Raw genomic sequence first — 15,912 nt, 5'->3', positions numbered from 1 at the left:
TGGACTATACAAGGTCTCAAAAGGCCCATGTTGACTCTGAAGCTTCCCACAGTTGTGATGTTGGCTGGATGTCCTTTGGATGGTGGACCATTCTTGATACACACAGGAAACTGTTGAGCGTGAAAAACCCAGCAGCGCTGCAGTTCTTGACACACTTAAACTGGTGCGCCTGGCACCTATTACCATACCCTGTTCAAAGGCACTTAAATCTTTTCTTGCCTATTCACCCTCTGAATGGCACACATACACAATCCATGTCTCAAGGCTGACAAATCCTTCTTTAACCTGTCTCTGCCCCTTCATCTACACTAATTGAAGTTGATTTAACAAGTGACATCAATAAGCGATCATAGCTTTCACATGGTCAGTCTGTCATGGAAGGAGCAGGTGTTCCTCACTTTGCCCTGTCTCAATGCAGGATCATACGTCAAAAAGATTCTATGGAAATTATACTATTGATACTATTTTTAGACCCTCTTTATTCCTAATTGTTGAATAATTTGAGGCATGGATAATACATTTTTACTTTGAAAGGTTTCAGGTGAACTAGTCTCAGTTCTTTATTGTTCCCCTTATCTGATATATTAACCTATTGAACTCTGTTCGTATAGTTGTTAAGTAGTTTCTTATCACTGCATTAGATATGGCAGAAGTATAGGAGGTGTAAATGCTGGGAATAATGAACACTGTCCAAACACACACTAGGGTGTATAAAAAGGCCAAGGTTGTTCTACCCTGTCCAGTGTACTGTACTCCCAGGTAACTGATCAGACAAGATGAAGTCAGCTGTTGTGCTGTTTGCCTTAGTGGCCCTTTCTGAGTGCCTTCTCAAGTAAGAACTATAGTTTATTCAAAAAGATAACGTATTTCATTTATTGCACCTTATATCATCACAGATTTATGTAGGATATTGTGTTGCTGAGAGAGATACGAGGGTAGCTTTTGAATATGCTGAAACTAAATTGAAAGGAAAACAGTTTTCTAACTACAGTATCAGACTGTTTTAAAGCTCTGTTCCTCTCTGAGTCACAGTAGATGGACGTAGTGTTATATGATCTGATGCTAAAATAGAGATGTCCACTCTGTGGCCCAGGGTTCCTCTGATAAAGGAGAAGTCAGCCAGGCAGGCTCTGGAGGAGAAGGGTCTGTATGAAGAGTACAAGAGGAAGTATCCCTACGACCCCAGAGCCAAGTTTAACACCATGCCTGGAGATGCCACGGTGCCCATGACCTACTATCCAGAGGTGCGTGCACCTACCTAAAGCCCAGTCTTGGTGACTGCTCAGTCTTACTTGAGTGTCTGGCTGAAACATTCCTCATATCACATCAGCTTATGAATCTGTCTCTCTCCCTTGACTGTCTCACACAGTCCACATACTATGGAGTCATCGCCATTGGTACACCCCCTCAGTCAATTCAAGGTTCTCTTTGACACAGGCTCTGCCGACCTGTGGGTGCCCTCTCTACACTGCAGCAGCAGCCAGGCCTGCAGTGAGTATGGACAGACTGATACAGAGATACACAACAGTGATACAATGAAATTATATCTAGTTGTGGAACTGTATCCTCTAAATAAGATGTATTATTCTTTAAATCAGGGGTCGGCAACAGGCGGCCTGCAGGCCAAAACCACCCAAGTGATTTTTTTGCCCTCAAGTGTTTTGGCCCTGATTTTTGGGTAAAATACTAAAATCACCAGGAATTCAGATAAAAATGTGTTTCATTTAAGAAATCTGTTCACCAAGTATTCCCACAAATAAAAAGAGATGTGATTGTGTCTCAATGTAATCAAGGTATGAATGATTATTTTCCAATACCGTCTCTTTTTTGGGCTTAGTTGTGGTTTGCAGTGTACAAAATATTATATTTATTTTCCAGACCCCGACCATCGGCTCTGACAAAAATCGGCCCCCGACTGAATGTAGTTTTAAATCATGTCTACTCTTTCTCCTTTTCTCCCTCACCCTCACGAGGCAACCATTCCATGTTCAACACTACAGCGTACTCCACCTTCCAGCCCACCTCAGAGACGTTCTCCATCCAATATGTATGTCACTGGTTACATGACAGGGGATGTGGGATACGACACCATAATAGTGAGAAACAGAAATATCTTTTTTTTACTTTCTTCCACATTGGTAATGTAACATTATACAACGGGTGGGTCTAATCCTGAATGCTGATTGTTTAAAACCGCATTCCAGCCGGTGTCTCTTCCACAAATTACCACCGGTTAAATCTATGACGTTAAAATGCCTATTTACTCTGTTCCATCTGACTGCGCAATCCACTGTCTCATATGACCAGCCATGCTATTTATAAACTTGATCTCCACTAGACATTATCTCACATTTCTTTTAGACTAACATTTAGTTTTCAATAGCGGAGATTTGTATAAACCTTGCTGTCTGTCACTCCGACATTTGCAACTTTGTTTCAATATTCAAATTCGAGCTCCAGATGTCCCATAGTAATGAACTTGTCGGGATGAGACAGACAGGCAGGCAGCTTTTCTCATCCATTCGAAGTCATGAATCAGCACAATATGTATGTATACATACAAAGCACTATCAATAGAAAACAGGTCAAACGAAACGAAGTGCAGCTAGTTTGCTGTCTTTCCAGCTTCAGTGTTAAATGATTGTGTTAGCTGTGTTGTTGGCTAGCTCCTCTGAATAAGTGTCCTGACGAGACAACACATTTTCTACGCCAGGCAAAATCGTGCATCATTAGCTCATTGTTATGGATGTATCCAAATAAATGTCACTAGAAAACAGCTTAAACAAACGCAAATGCAGCTACTTTGTAGTCATTCTGGCTGCACTGTTTGACGTGACTGTAAATTTGCCGTAGTTGGCTAGCAAGCAAGGGATTAGAATGTTGCCAGCCAGCATGGCAATGGAACATTTAGAACGAACGACTGGGTCGCGTCCATAGATACAGAACAAAAAGACTGAACTACTGGGTCGCGTCTCTGGCAACCGAACCAGTAAAACGAACGACCAACCAGTTTGGGGAGCAACCCTAGATTTGTGTCGGGACTATATATTGTGGAAGGATGAAATAATAAGAATAAATTAATCAAAATAACGTTTTTTATGACAATATGTAAGTCATTAATTGAATATGTTGGTAACCCTTTGAATAAAAGTGATAATGCCCGATAAGCCGGTGTTTGGAGGATATATTGGCACGATTTACCCGCCCTCGACAAACACCGGCTTCTCAGGCATTATCACTTAACTACATGTACTCTCATCCACAAAACAAATACAACCACGTCACATATTATGGGTGTGTTCGTAAAAAAAATCTGCAAATGAAAGAGGATCTGGAAAGGGTAAGACTCTGAGACCGCAAAGACCTTGTGCTTGTGTGTTAGTAGTTCCTTCCATATAAGGAGTAATGGAGACTTTGTCCTAATCTAATCCCAGAGTGGACCGACTCTCAAACTAAGAGATTCTGAGTGTGATTGACACTTTTGGGTTCTATTCACCCCCTCGCTGTTGAATCACTGCTGGATTATGATATTTTACAACATCTCCAGGGCTTGACATTAACTTTTATAGCCACTTGTCCTTTTTTTTTTTCTTGTTCAAAAGCCCAAGTCACTTGTTTAAAAATAAAAAATTGATTTGCAAGGAACCACTTTACAAAATAAAATGCTATCTTTTTACCATAGAGAATCAGACAAAAATGTAGACTGCACTCTGCCTATTGGCTTCTTTTGCATATTAAACCTGTCTCAAAATACAACACTGCCTCTTTAAGGCTCTCCTGGAGAATGTTTAGTCTGAGGACTCACATGAAATTATTCTGCTGCTCTGTCGTTCGCTACATACTTTGGTCTGAGACTGCCATCATTGAAGTTGTTTGTGGTGACAATGACTAGGGGCGTTGTACAAAACAAAATCCTCAGCTATTGGATCGGCTCTAACCAATCAGAATATCAAAGCCTAATTTTCAAACCGCCGCTTTACCCACGTGTGTTCTGGCTCTGGCCCAACCCAACGGTTACTGGACCAATCAGACGGCCCCGAATGTATTCGCATTCGGTGAAGGGTCGGGATGTACTCCGATCCAGACTCATTGCGAAGAAGAAACAAACGTCCATGGGCGTGGCGTAGCGTTTGGCCTGAGCAAGGAGTCTGGGTAGCCAGGCAATTGTTTGCCACGCATGGGTTGCGTTTACACAGGCAGCCCAATTCTGATATTTGTACCACTAATTGGTCTTTTGACCATTCACATCAGATCTTTTAACATCAGATATTTTCAGAGCTGATCTGATTGGTCAAAGACCAATTGGTGAAAAAAATATCGGATTTGGGCTACCTGTGTAAAACGCAGCGTTGGTGGCCTATAAATTATTGCAACATTACAATTACAACCATATCGTTTTTTATGTCTTTATAAAATAATTCCCTCCAGGGCTCGGAATTAAGGGTGTCTCGTCTTCCCTGGGACGATAAAAAATATGTATAAGGTTCAAAACACTCTGGGACAGTTCTGGGAGTACAGATTCAAAATCCATACAACTGCTGCACATTAAAATATTTAAAAAGCAATGAGGCTGATGCAACAGATGAGACCATTTTCTTAAAATGTTAGTTTTATTTCTTCATATTATAAGCTCAACAATACGCACATGGCTTTAGGCTACGTTGAATGTTCCAAAATGCAATTAGCGGGAAAACGCTGTTCTCAGAAGCACACCGCACGCACAAGCGGTTTCATGTGACAGAGATGAAAATATCTGCTAGAAATTAAGAAGGGAGATTCTGAGTGTTCTATTCACCCCCTCGCTGTTGAATCACTGCTGGATTATGATATTTTACAGCTCAGTTGGTAGAGCATGGCGCTTGCAACGCCAGGGTTGTGGGTTCGATTCCCACGGGGGACCAGTATGAAAATGTATGCACTCACTAACTGTAAGTCGCTCTGGATAAGAGCGTCTGCTAAATGACTAAAATGTAAAATGTAATCTCTATCTCTCTACTCCGCCTTTCTGCCTCCCTTTCTGTCTGTCTTGACTTGAGCTATTGCTAGTGAAGTGCAACATTGTATCAAATCATCACTTGGTCCTGCCTGAAGCTGTTGCTAGCGAACTTGCAACATTGTATCAACTAGCCTATTCTGGGCCCTCAGAGCAATGTTCCCTCAAATTTTTTTGGGCACTGAGCAAATTTCAGGTGATGTGCGCATACTTGAACATTGTGAAAATGATGTGCAACTTCGGGCATGCGTTTACTGTGAACACTGAGGCTGTACCCGCTTTAAGTTACAGTTTTAACAGTGGCCAAGTAGGCTACTGTGGCAATTTGATCATAATGTCGGCCTACCAGATTGGCCTACCATCAAAAACAATGGAGAAAAACGCATCCAATAACATTTTAACATGGAAATAGCTGTTCTATCATTCAGCCTACAGTAGCAGCCAATGTGTGGTGTTCAATGCCTACATTCCATGAGACTTTTGGAAAAAAAACATGCAGGGCTTGACATTAACCTGTTTATCCATTTGTCCTTCAGACAAGGAGGTGACTGAAAATGTTGTATTTGATGCAAGAAACCACTTTACAAAATAACATATTATTATTCCCATACCATTATTACAGAGAATCAGACAAATTATGCTACGCTCTGCCTATTGGCTACTTCGTTTTTTCAAGACTGTCTCAAAATACAACACTTCCCCTTTCAGACATAAAAAAGCTATTTACCAGACTTGCTTTTTGTTGACTAGAAATTATCTATAACTGGGCTAATAACTCACTAACTAGCAAAGAATATGAACAAATGTGCAAAGGTGGCTACATGCAGCTCTCACTTTGATCTCAAAAGAAGCGCATCTACTGGCAACTGCTCATACTGTAGCCTAAACACAGTCCAGTTCAAAGTGAATGGCACAGATCCATATTTGGCAATGGCTATTTGTATATAGGCCTACTGCAGCTCTGATTGGTTATGCGCACCGGTCTGTGTAGGGTATGGGCCTGAGTGGTGCCTGTCAATGCAATATAATCCTACTCCAATGCGCTCTGTTTACAAGAAAATCTCTTGCACAGTTCATTTTGCATACTAAATCTTGCATAGTTCGTTCTGTCTCAGTATATTACGTTGAAAGTGGATAATATTGCTTTGATTCGATCACAATTCCCACAGTAGAGCGAAATGTTGATAGTGTTAACTAAAGGAGAATACTGTAGAAAGTTGAGTGAAGTTCAATCTTGTGCTTCTCTGCACCCGCTCATATTTCTACGCAGTTTAGAGGGAACATTGCCTCAGAGATTCCTGCAACAGTGAGCTTCTGACGTTTCCACTGGATATATGGGATAATGAGATCATGATATTTTGCTCTTTCACACTGAGGCTTCGTGATTATCAAGGCCGGGAGTGTTGGATGTTCAAATACTGAGGAACTATCATTCGCAATACTTTGTACATTTTCTTAATTTTTTCATTGACTTGTGTGAGTGGTGTACATGGTGAGTTAAGACAATCAGACATTGCCAAATGGAGGCACCATATTTTCGCCACACCCCTCTCCCCTTCTTGATGCAACAATTAAAATTATACTCAAGACACATTATCTATACACATATTTTAGATGCTTTTCACTGACAGCCGCAACTCAATCAGCTAGATCTATTGCCACGATCACTACCCAAATCGCGGGCTTCACAAACACATTTACGATTTAAAACAATACACAGCAAAACATTTTTAAAGAAGCTAATGATCTGCTGAGGCTAAGTCATGCTCCCTGGTGTGCCACTTTCCTTTCCAAAACGCAAGAGGCTGAAACCAGAGATCTGTATATAATGATAAGATGCTCATGTCTCCGCCCTAAAAATGGGAGTCTTTGTCCCAAAGGCGGGAAGGCAGGCGACAAGCTTCGGTCTACATATTATTCCCATAGAAACGCATTGGGTTTATACTGGACAGATTTTGGCGAGAGTGAGCCTCTGCTGAAACTATTACTGGAGAAAGCATCCGACCGAGCAAAACAGTGCCCCTCTATATGTAGCCCATGTACAGTATCTGATGCTGTCTGGACATAAATAGTATGACATGCCATACTCTTTTGGTCCAGACAGGATCAGATTGTTTGTCTCGGTCAAATAAATTATCAATATTTCATTATTTTATTTGGACGGGCAAGGAGGTACGGTAGGGCAGCCAGGCCCTCTAAGGCCCGCCCATAACGCTGGCCCTGCCTGGGTCACTCATTTAAAAATCACCATAGATGTGCCAATGCTATTACTGTAATTTGTATTCCTTGTTGCAATGTATGGGAATCAACATTGTTAAGATCAGAGATAAACTTTTCCACTAGCCCTGCTGCCATGTGTCCCCGGGCGACCGGTTCATACATAAAACATGGTAATCACGTCTGTTTCATCCTTAATAAAACACTTTTCCACCACGCTAGGGTGGCTAATGCTACTTCCTGATGTTGCGGACCATGCTCAGCCAGGGGTAAACAACAGACCCACCCGGTGTGCAACATCCGGAAGTTGGTGGTGTTAAATTGTTTTATTAAGACAGTATGCATATTTTCTGATTTTTTATATCACCCACGGGCCATTAAATCAAGTTAAGAAGGAAACTGACGCCATTGCATCCTGAATGGAGGATGTGTTATGTACGAACCGGTCGCCAAGAGTGTATCACCGGCGGGGCACATTGTCTAGATGATAGTGGACAATAGCGCCCACTAGTGGCTGTCCATGCTACTTTTCCACCTGCAGTCATACTCCCTCTCTTCAGTAGTACATTTTAGTCATTTAGCAGACGCTCTTATCCAGAGCGATTTACAGGAGCAATTGGGGTTAAGTGCCTTGCTCAAGAGCACATCGACAGATGTTTCACCTAGTCGGCTCGGGGATTAGAACCAGCGGCCTTTCGGTTACTGGCACAACGCTCTTAACCACTAAGCTACCTGCCGCCATGTTACTTGAAATGAGTCCAGACTGACACTGACAACCACGCTGGTGCCCCAACACAACACTAATACCATGCCTGTCTGCATCTCAAACTCTGAAAGACTCACCAGGCCCGACCATCTTTATTCCAATTCTGTTTACAGCTGAAGTGAACTGCAGATAGAGGTAATAAAAAATGAACACGCTCCACTACTGTGCAATTGTTCCAATTATGCAAATAAAACAAAGTTAACCTGTATCCGATTTGTGATTTATTAAGTCTATTGTGCTGTTTTGCAAATGTGCTTGTTTGACCATTGACATAGATTCTCATTCAGATTAACCAGATTGATTATGGGCCCATTCTCAGTGTTAAGACTGCATGTTCAGCTGAGTCATTCACAATACAGCCCACTAGATGGCATGAAAACCCATAGACTCACATAGACACTATATTATCGCCAGTCATTATATTAAATCAGGAGGGGGCTTGCAGAGAAAGGATGAGTCATCCTCTTTTGATTTCAGTCTACACACACACACACAACTACATGGTAATCATTGAGTATCAGCAGGCACTGACTGGCATTCATCACGCCATCTGTGCATGCTCTAAATACAGTCATCTTAGATTCAGGTCGTTCTTACATTTCCGCTGCAGGTCGATTGGTTCTAATGATAAACTATGCTTGAATACAAGATGGAAATGCATCATTATTACCACACCTCAATTTTCCTTAACTATTTGTGACAATACATATTGTACAGTATGTTGCTGCAAGGCCATATACCTAGTTGAAGTAAAAATGTGCAGTGATCTTTACATTTGTCATACGCTCTTATCCAGAGCGACTTACAGTAGTACGACAGTAGTACATTTTCATACTGGTCCCCCATGGGATTTGAACACACAACCCTGGCGTTGCAAGCGCCATGCTCTACCAACTGAACCACATGGGACCTAAGCATTTAGCATCTGCTGACTTATATCACAAAGTTTAATCAAACTTGTCACTTCATTTCAAAATCTGGATGATTTTGCTTCTGGTGAGGGTAAATATAGTAATATGAGACACCTGGCATTACTGAATCAGGGATTAAGTCTCAAATGGCACCCTATTCCCTGACCAGAGGCAAATGGGCCCTTGTCAAAAGTAGTGCACTATATAGGGAATAGGGTGCCATTTGGGATGAACCCAGGGTCTTTGGACTTCCCGCTCCAGTCCTCTTGTATAATTAATCTAGTAGAAGTCTTCATTTACACTTTAGCAGTATTACAGCTGCAGGTTCTGGTACACACACCTTCATATTATAGAATCTAGATGGAAATATACTTTTACTTCTGCAGATATTGACACTTAATCCATAATGACATCGAGGACAGTAATTCAGATTGGTGATAAACACAAACGCACACAAAAACACACTGTCCTTCCCTCAGTCTACCTGTAATTGAGTTACTTGTAAATGGCAAAAGGGATGTGATGGTGTGCACATACAGCCACATGACAGTGCCAAAGGTAAATGGTCCAAAAGAGGGAGAATAAAGACCCTGCATCAAACAGTCAACTGAGTTTCCACCTCTGTGATCCTGTGAGCTCTAGCGTTTCACCCCCCAGTGATCACAATACATGTAATTTGGGTAATGTACTGTAGAAACAGAAGCCAGTGGAGTGGCATGCCATTTGGCCCAGTGAAGCCTGATATTCAGGCCTGTTCACGAACACTGGACACTCACGTTACAATATCACAAGGAGGGCTGTATTAAAGCATAAATTCTAGGCGATCAGATATTGACAGTAGTGGAAAAAGTACCCATTTGTCATACTTGAGTAAAAGTAAAGTTACCGTAATAGAAAATTACTCAAGTAAAAGTTAAAGTCACCCAGTAAAATAGTTGAGTAAAAGTATTTGGTTGAAAAGTAAATGTAATTGCTAAAATATACTTAAATATCAAAAGTAAAAGTAAATGCTATAAATCATAAGCCATTTAGCAGACGCTTTTATACAAAGCGACTTACAGTCATGTGTGCATACATTTTTACGTATGGGTGGTCCAGGGGATCGAACCCACTACCCTGGCGTTACAAGCACCATGCTCTACCAATTGAGCTACAGAGGACCACAGTGGATTTAAAATATCTTATATTAAGCAAACCAGACAGCACGATTTTCTTGTTTTTTTATTTACGGATAGCCAGGGGCAGACACCCAGACATCATTTATAAATGAAGCATTTGTGTATAGGAGTAAAAAGTAGATATTTTTTTTAGGAATGTAGTGGAGTTAAAGTAATCAAAAATATAAATAGTAAAGTACAGATACTCCAAAATAACTACTTACACAGTCGCTAGTGAAAGTCTACACATCCCTTGCACAGTCTTCACATTTTGCTGCATGTTGCCCTAAGAGTTGTGCAAAGTTGGTAGAATATGATTCCAAGTTATTAACAGCTGTAATGGCTGCTAAAGGTGCTCCCACCAAGTATTAACTCTGGGGTGTTAGGATATACGCAATCAATACAACCTTTTGTATTTCTTAGTAATTTGATAAATGTTTTATAATGTGGAGCAGGTTGTATAGATCGATAGGAAAAAAATCAAATTTAATCTGTTTTTTTAAATAAAATTTTAAGGCAGCAAAATGTGAAGACTGTGCAAGGGGTGTGTAGACTTTCACTAGGCACTGTAATAAGTAATTCAAAGTATTTTTTACTTAGTTACTTTACACCACTGGATATCAAAATTTTTAAACTTCATGTATGTGTGTCTCTTGAGTGCTTCTTTCCTAGAAAAATACAGCATCATCACACTTCATGGTTTGGAAGTTTATGAGGTTGTGAATACAGTTGACAGGTACAGTGGATGAACAGGAAGATATTTGAGAGCATAGCAGAGAGATTCTGACAAAAGACTGTCATTACAGATTGTCTTTGTACTTGACCCAACAATTCATATGTAGTAAGTAGTAAGTAACACAGACGTACAGTAGGTAAACACAGAACATCACAAGAAATGGCTACCACAAAGACACATAATACTTTTACATATGGAAACAAATAACAATTACTCAGCTGATTCCCTTTGTGAGTGTTATAAGAGATTACACACCGGTTACTCTTTAAATATTTGAAGTAAATCATTGCTTGGTCAGAGATGATACATTTTCTTCAGGAGATTATAATACAGTCTTTATACAGAAGAGCCAGAGGTCCAATAGCTTCTACCAGAAATGACCATGTCAATTGTACAATGTCAGCAAATTGTTAAATGTAAGGGTTTTCAAAGCATAACAAGATTATAGGTTATGATAATATTCTCATATAACATTATCTGGCTTTAATTTACAACTCCTCTGCTAGTATGCAAAAACACATACAATATCTTGCAACATCTTTATATAATTATTTATACTGTAGAGATACATACTATTACACATCTGATTAATAGATAGCATGTGATAGTTAGATAACGTGTATACACATACATATGAAACTATATGCCCCTGAGTAGGCAGAAACATATACATGAATGGATAGCATAAGAAAGTCTTGCTTCTGAAAATGTTAGTGGCACATGTTTTGTTGTGTGTGTTCAGTAACTGCTTTACTGTGAGTTAATAAAGTGCCTTTCAGCTTATACTATAGGTTTGAGTATATGGTCATAAGAGGTGGGAGTCGGTCTTCAAAGATGTCCCTGTACAGCAGCGCAGTAAGTTCCTCCATCAAGGTACTGCAATTACAATGGCACCTGGTCTCAAATTAAGAGGCCCAGAGATACTCAGGTTGAAAATATGTTAGTTAAGGTTAGGTAATATCTAATGAAGTGTGTTAAGAAACCCCCATTGCCTACAACTGGACTGAGTGACTAAACAGAGGTTCAGCTACAAAACAAGAGCTCAAACCTCATTGAGCTCAAACCTGATTTACAGCTGGGTAACATTAGCATCTGACTGTTTGTTCACCATTTTCTCCGAGCGCACAGTGCTGGCATAATATCAATGACCTTTGTTTATATTATACCACCTACATCAGTCCTTAATCTTAGAGTTGTGTCTGTTTAGCAATACAAGAATGACAGCAGAATATATGTTGTTCCAGTGCTAGAGTTGTGTTTACATCCAATGCTCAACTGTGGCAGGGGCGCTGAGTGGGCTAGAGTTTTAGCTGTACTACTGGCTGCTATTTCTAACCGTGTTTATAAGACGATCGCCCAGTCGGCATTTGTCTGTTTGCTTAGGGACTTGAACCCATGCCCAGAAATACTCAGTGGATTGTCACGGCAACTCCCTTTGGTAGGACTGGGCCTGGCTGCTAACAAATATAATTTCTGTCCCAGGCACACTGTCCCACCAGCATTCCCCTCCTAATAGTGAGTAAGTGACAGAGACTATTCTTAGCCTGGTGATCCAGGTGTCACAGCAGCACAGATGTATTGGAGCAATGTTGTATCTATTCGAGTAAATACACTTCAATGCTGCTTCTGTTGGTTACATAAATTCAGCTACAACTTGTAACGTTTTGTGCCCCTTATCACTGGAAAGAATCAACAATATTGGTATTCTAACACAAAGAGATGAAGCATTTGATGAACACATAGATTGCTACAGAATAAGTTAGATAGTATAAATCCTCATTTGGTTGAAAGTTCTTGTCTTATAAAAAGACAAGATAGTGTAATCCCACTACGTAAAGCTACTTACCCTATTGAATTTATGCATATGGAAAATAGATAGCCTCCTTCTGCTTCATGAGCAAGTTACAGTCCTACTGAGGCAGCTGAGTCACCCATCGTCTACCCTCCACCCAATATTTTTACGTGGAAGATACTCCAGTTGAAGCAAAACACCCTCTCACACCACAATAGGGGTGTCCGAGCACACAGAGCTCAGAGACTCTGCGACTGACTTCCTTCTCTGTTCCTGCCTCTCTCTGTCCTCCTCCCGCCACTCCTCATCCTCCTCCCCATATGGGCTCAGTCGCCCATTCTGCTCCAGCAGGCCCTTTGGGTCCAGGAAGGCGACATGCCTGTTGAAGGGAGGCTTGTCAAAGGCACCCCCTCCACCTCCGCCCCCCTCCGGACCTGTGTCCTCATGGGTGTTAGAGACGCTAAGGATGGAGGAGTGAAGGCTGTCCCCCGGGGCTCTCTTGTCCAGGCCCTGGCCCGGGCAGCAGAAGCAGCGGCAGGGTGTGAGGTAGAGGTAGATGATCACCATCACCGCACTGGCCAGACAGCCCACCAGTGTGGTATAGGCAGTCTTCATGCCCTCCTGCCCTCCAGCCTGAGTGGCGTTGTGCACTAACACAGTCACATACAGGGTCTCATTGAAGGAGTCCCCCACTGCATAGCAGGTGTAGATCCCAGAGTCCTCTAGCGTGAGGGGGCCTATCTGCAGGCTGCCGTCGCTGAGGACCCTGGAACTCTGGTCACCAGAGGACACCTGCACATTGCCGGGAAGGACCCAGCTCTTCAGCATGTCCTTCTGCCTGGTGTCACAGCCCAGTTTTATGAACTGCTCAAGATAGGCCTCCTCGTCTATGATGGACACTGCGCTGCAATTCAGATGGACCTTGTTCAGCTCCAGGGTGAGTGCCTTCTCCTTCTGCGTGCCTGGGAGGAGGCAGGTGTGGTCGTCTCTGAAATCAGTGGCGGAGCTGAGCTCCTGGCGGTGCCAGCGGGCCAGCATGCTGTACAGCTCACAGCTGCAGGGCAGCGGGTTGTTGTGGAAGTAGAGGCCATTCTTGATCCAGGCGGGCAGGACCTGGAGCTCCTGTATGGGCAGCAGTTTGACCCGGTTGGTGGACACGTCCAGCAGAGTGAGCTTCTCCAGCCGATTCCTCTCTTTGACCAGCTCCAGGGGGAAGCGTTGGATCTGGTTCTGGCTGAGGTAGAGCTTCTGCAGGCTGTTGAGGCCCGAGAAGGCGGTGCGGTCGATCTGGGAGATGTGGTTGTTGTAAAGCAGCAGCACCTCCAGGTGCTCCAGGGGCTCGAAGATGAACTCCTCCAGAATTTTCAGGCCGTTTGAGGACAGGTCCAGGTAGAGCAACCGCGTGACGTATAGGAAGGCCTCGGAGGAGAGGAAGGTGAGGCCGTTGTGGCTGAGCAGGAGGGTGTGTAGCTTGCTGAGCTTGACCGGGGTCCATTCAGCTTTCAGTTTACTGATTTGGTTGAAGCTGAGGTCCAGCACAGCAGTGTAGCGAGGCAAAGCCATGGGGATGCCGGTCAGGTTCATCTTGGAGCAGCTGACGATGTTGCTAGCACACAAACAGGTTTTGTGGCAGGTGACAGGTTTTGAGCTGGTTGTTGCTCCTGGACGCAGTACGAGACTCAGGACCAGAAGGGCAAAGAGCCCTTTAATAGACACTCCTGCTACAGCACAGTGGGAACCAGAGAGTTGCCCACACACCATGTCAGGTGCAGGCATGGTAGAGGATGTTGAATGTATTTTTAGATAGGGAATCTTAGTCTTCACAATGCAGAATTTAGGCTGTATATGACATACATCCTCAATCGGCCATGTGCTGAAAGAAAATATTGTAATTTTATTCATCACATCTTTTATGGGAGGTCAGCAGCACATTGCTTACCTTTACTTTGATATTTGTAGAGTGTCCCCTGGCTAGAATTATGCCAACACCGAGCAATAACATAAACAACCACATGACAATCATAGTGAGTTGTCAAGCATAGTAAATGCACTACAAAACAGTAATAGATTAGCAGAATATTTCATCTTCCACGCACTTTACCCATGCGCACTTGGTACACTTACCGGGGTGCATTGCACCACAGGACCTCTACAAGTTCCCATCATGAGTTGAACTTCATGCGTCTCAGAACAGATCTCTCATATCTACGCTTGTTTCATTCACTAACTCATGGTCGACATTGAAAACACTGCCTACATTATTACATCCTACATCTCTAGCCACATTAGCCACAACAAGCACTGCCAATATCCTATTGCTAAAGAGGAGAGTAGGCTATCTATTATTTATAAAGGCAAAACAATTTAAATACTTTTTTATTAGCTGATGCCATGCAACATAGTTTTATTTTTCAAAACCTATTATAACGTTCTCAACATCCAGGAGACCTCTGCGTAAAATAAATTATCCACAAGCATTATTTTACCTTCCGCTCCCTATCAAGGCGTAAACTGAAGAAGATCAAAGGCGATATTAAGAAATGTCGCAGGTTGAACAGCAAATGGATCCAGGACGTCGATGCAAAATAGTAGCCTACCAATTGGCTATACTTCATATAATAAGCAAATGCAATTCGAAGTGATTCTTTAAGAGCGGAGTCGACCACAGCCCATGATGTCAAGCCTTCTATGCCGTATCTGAGAGAGCGAAGCAGCAGCCTGCTGCCCGACGAAGAGTCTTCTGATTGATTACTGGGAGGACGCTCACGAGATGCACTATTACAAACACAGCACGGACCACGGGTCAAGTCCGTTAGTTTCCACTCCAGTAGCTCAATGCAAAATTTGTACGGATTATTATCATGGAAGGTACAATAAACCGATTAAATACAGATTAGGCTAAAGGGGTATTAAGGGATATTTATTTTAGTAGGTTATTTAATTCCCTTCAGACTGTAGGTCTAATAACAGGTACAAACTTTACACCGGTGTATATAAATGTGGCCCCATTGTACTATACCAGTCAGTCTATTTAGGTTTCTTAATTTCGAAAATAGGTCATACAATATGATGAGAAAAAAGGGAATGTCATCTGAATCAGAATGATAATCTGAGCTACCCTATAGGCCAGGGATGGGCAACTGCATGCATTGCTTCATTTGTAAATTGGGAGGTGCCGGAACAAAAAGTGAGACGAGAGGGGGCTGACCTGGGGGACTCTGAGGTACCGGAACGCATGAAAAAAACATAAAAACATTTATAATAAAGCATTGCATGCATATCATTGCTTTTGCGTGCTGGCCTTTAATAAACGCATTAAATGCAATTCTACATAATTTTA

At 42.2% G+C, this 15,912-nt stretch overlaps 1 protein-coding gene across 2 annotated transcripts; it reads right to left on the bottom strand.

The window, feature by feature from the left end:
• Positions 1-10,737: 10,737 nt before the first annotated feature.
• On the bottom strand, positions 10,738-15,287 carry LOC121575281 (amphoterin-induced protein 1). Of its 2 annotated transcripts, none has more exons than XM_041888267.2 (2): positions 14,697-15,287; positions 10,738-14,445 (listed from the first exon to the last, which is right to left on the bottom strand). In XM_041888267.2, exon 2 carries the CDS (start codon positions 14,346-14,348, stop codon positions 12,777-12,779), a length of 1,572 nt encoding a protein of 523 aa, XP_041744201.1. In that variant the 5' UTR covers positions 14,349-14,445; positions 14,697-15,287; the 3' UTR covers positions 10,738-12,776. The 2 variants fall into 2 exon arrangements, with proteins under 2 accessions (XP_041744201.1, XP_041744200.1); XM_041888266.1 differs by having other exon boundaries at positions 15,059-15,287.
• Positions 15,288-15,912: the final 625 nt, after the last annotated feature.

This window comes from Coregonus clupeaformis, chromosome 10, assembly GCF_020615455.1.
Source record: "Coregonus clupeaformis isolate EN_2021a chromosome 10, ASM2061545v1, whole genome shotgun sequence".
Classification (NCBI taxonomy): Eukaryota; Metazoa; Chordata; class Actinopteri; order Salmoniformes; family Salmonidae; genus Coregonus; species Coregonus clupeaformis.
Note: the sequence above shows the minus strand (reverse complement) of the source record. Positions and strands in the feature narration are given on the sequence as shown.

Coding starts and splice junctions, on each gene's coding strand:
- LOC121575281 (XM_041888267.2), bottom strand. CDS start 14,348: ATGCCTGCACCTGACATGGTGTGTGGGCAACTCTCTGGTTCCCACTGT.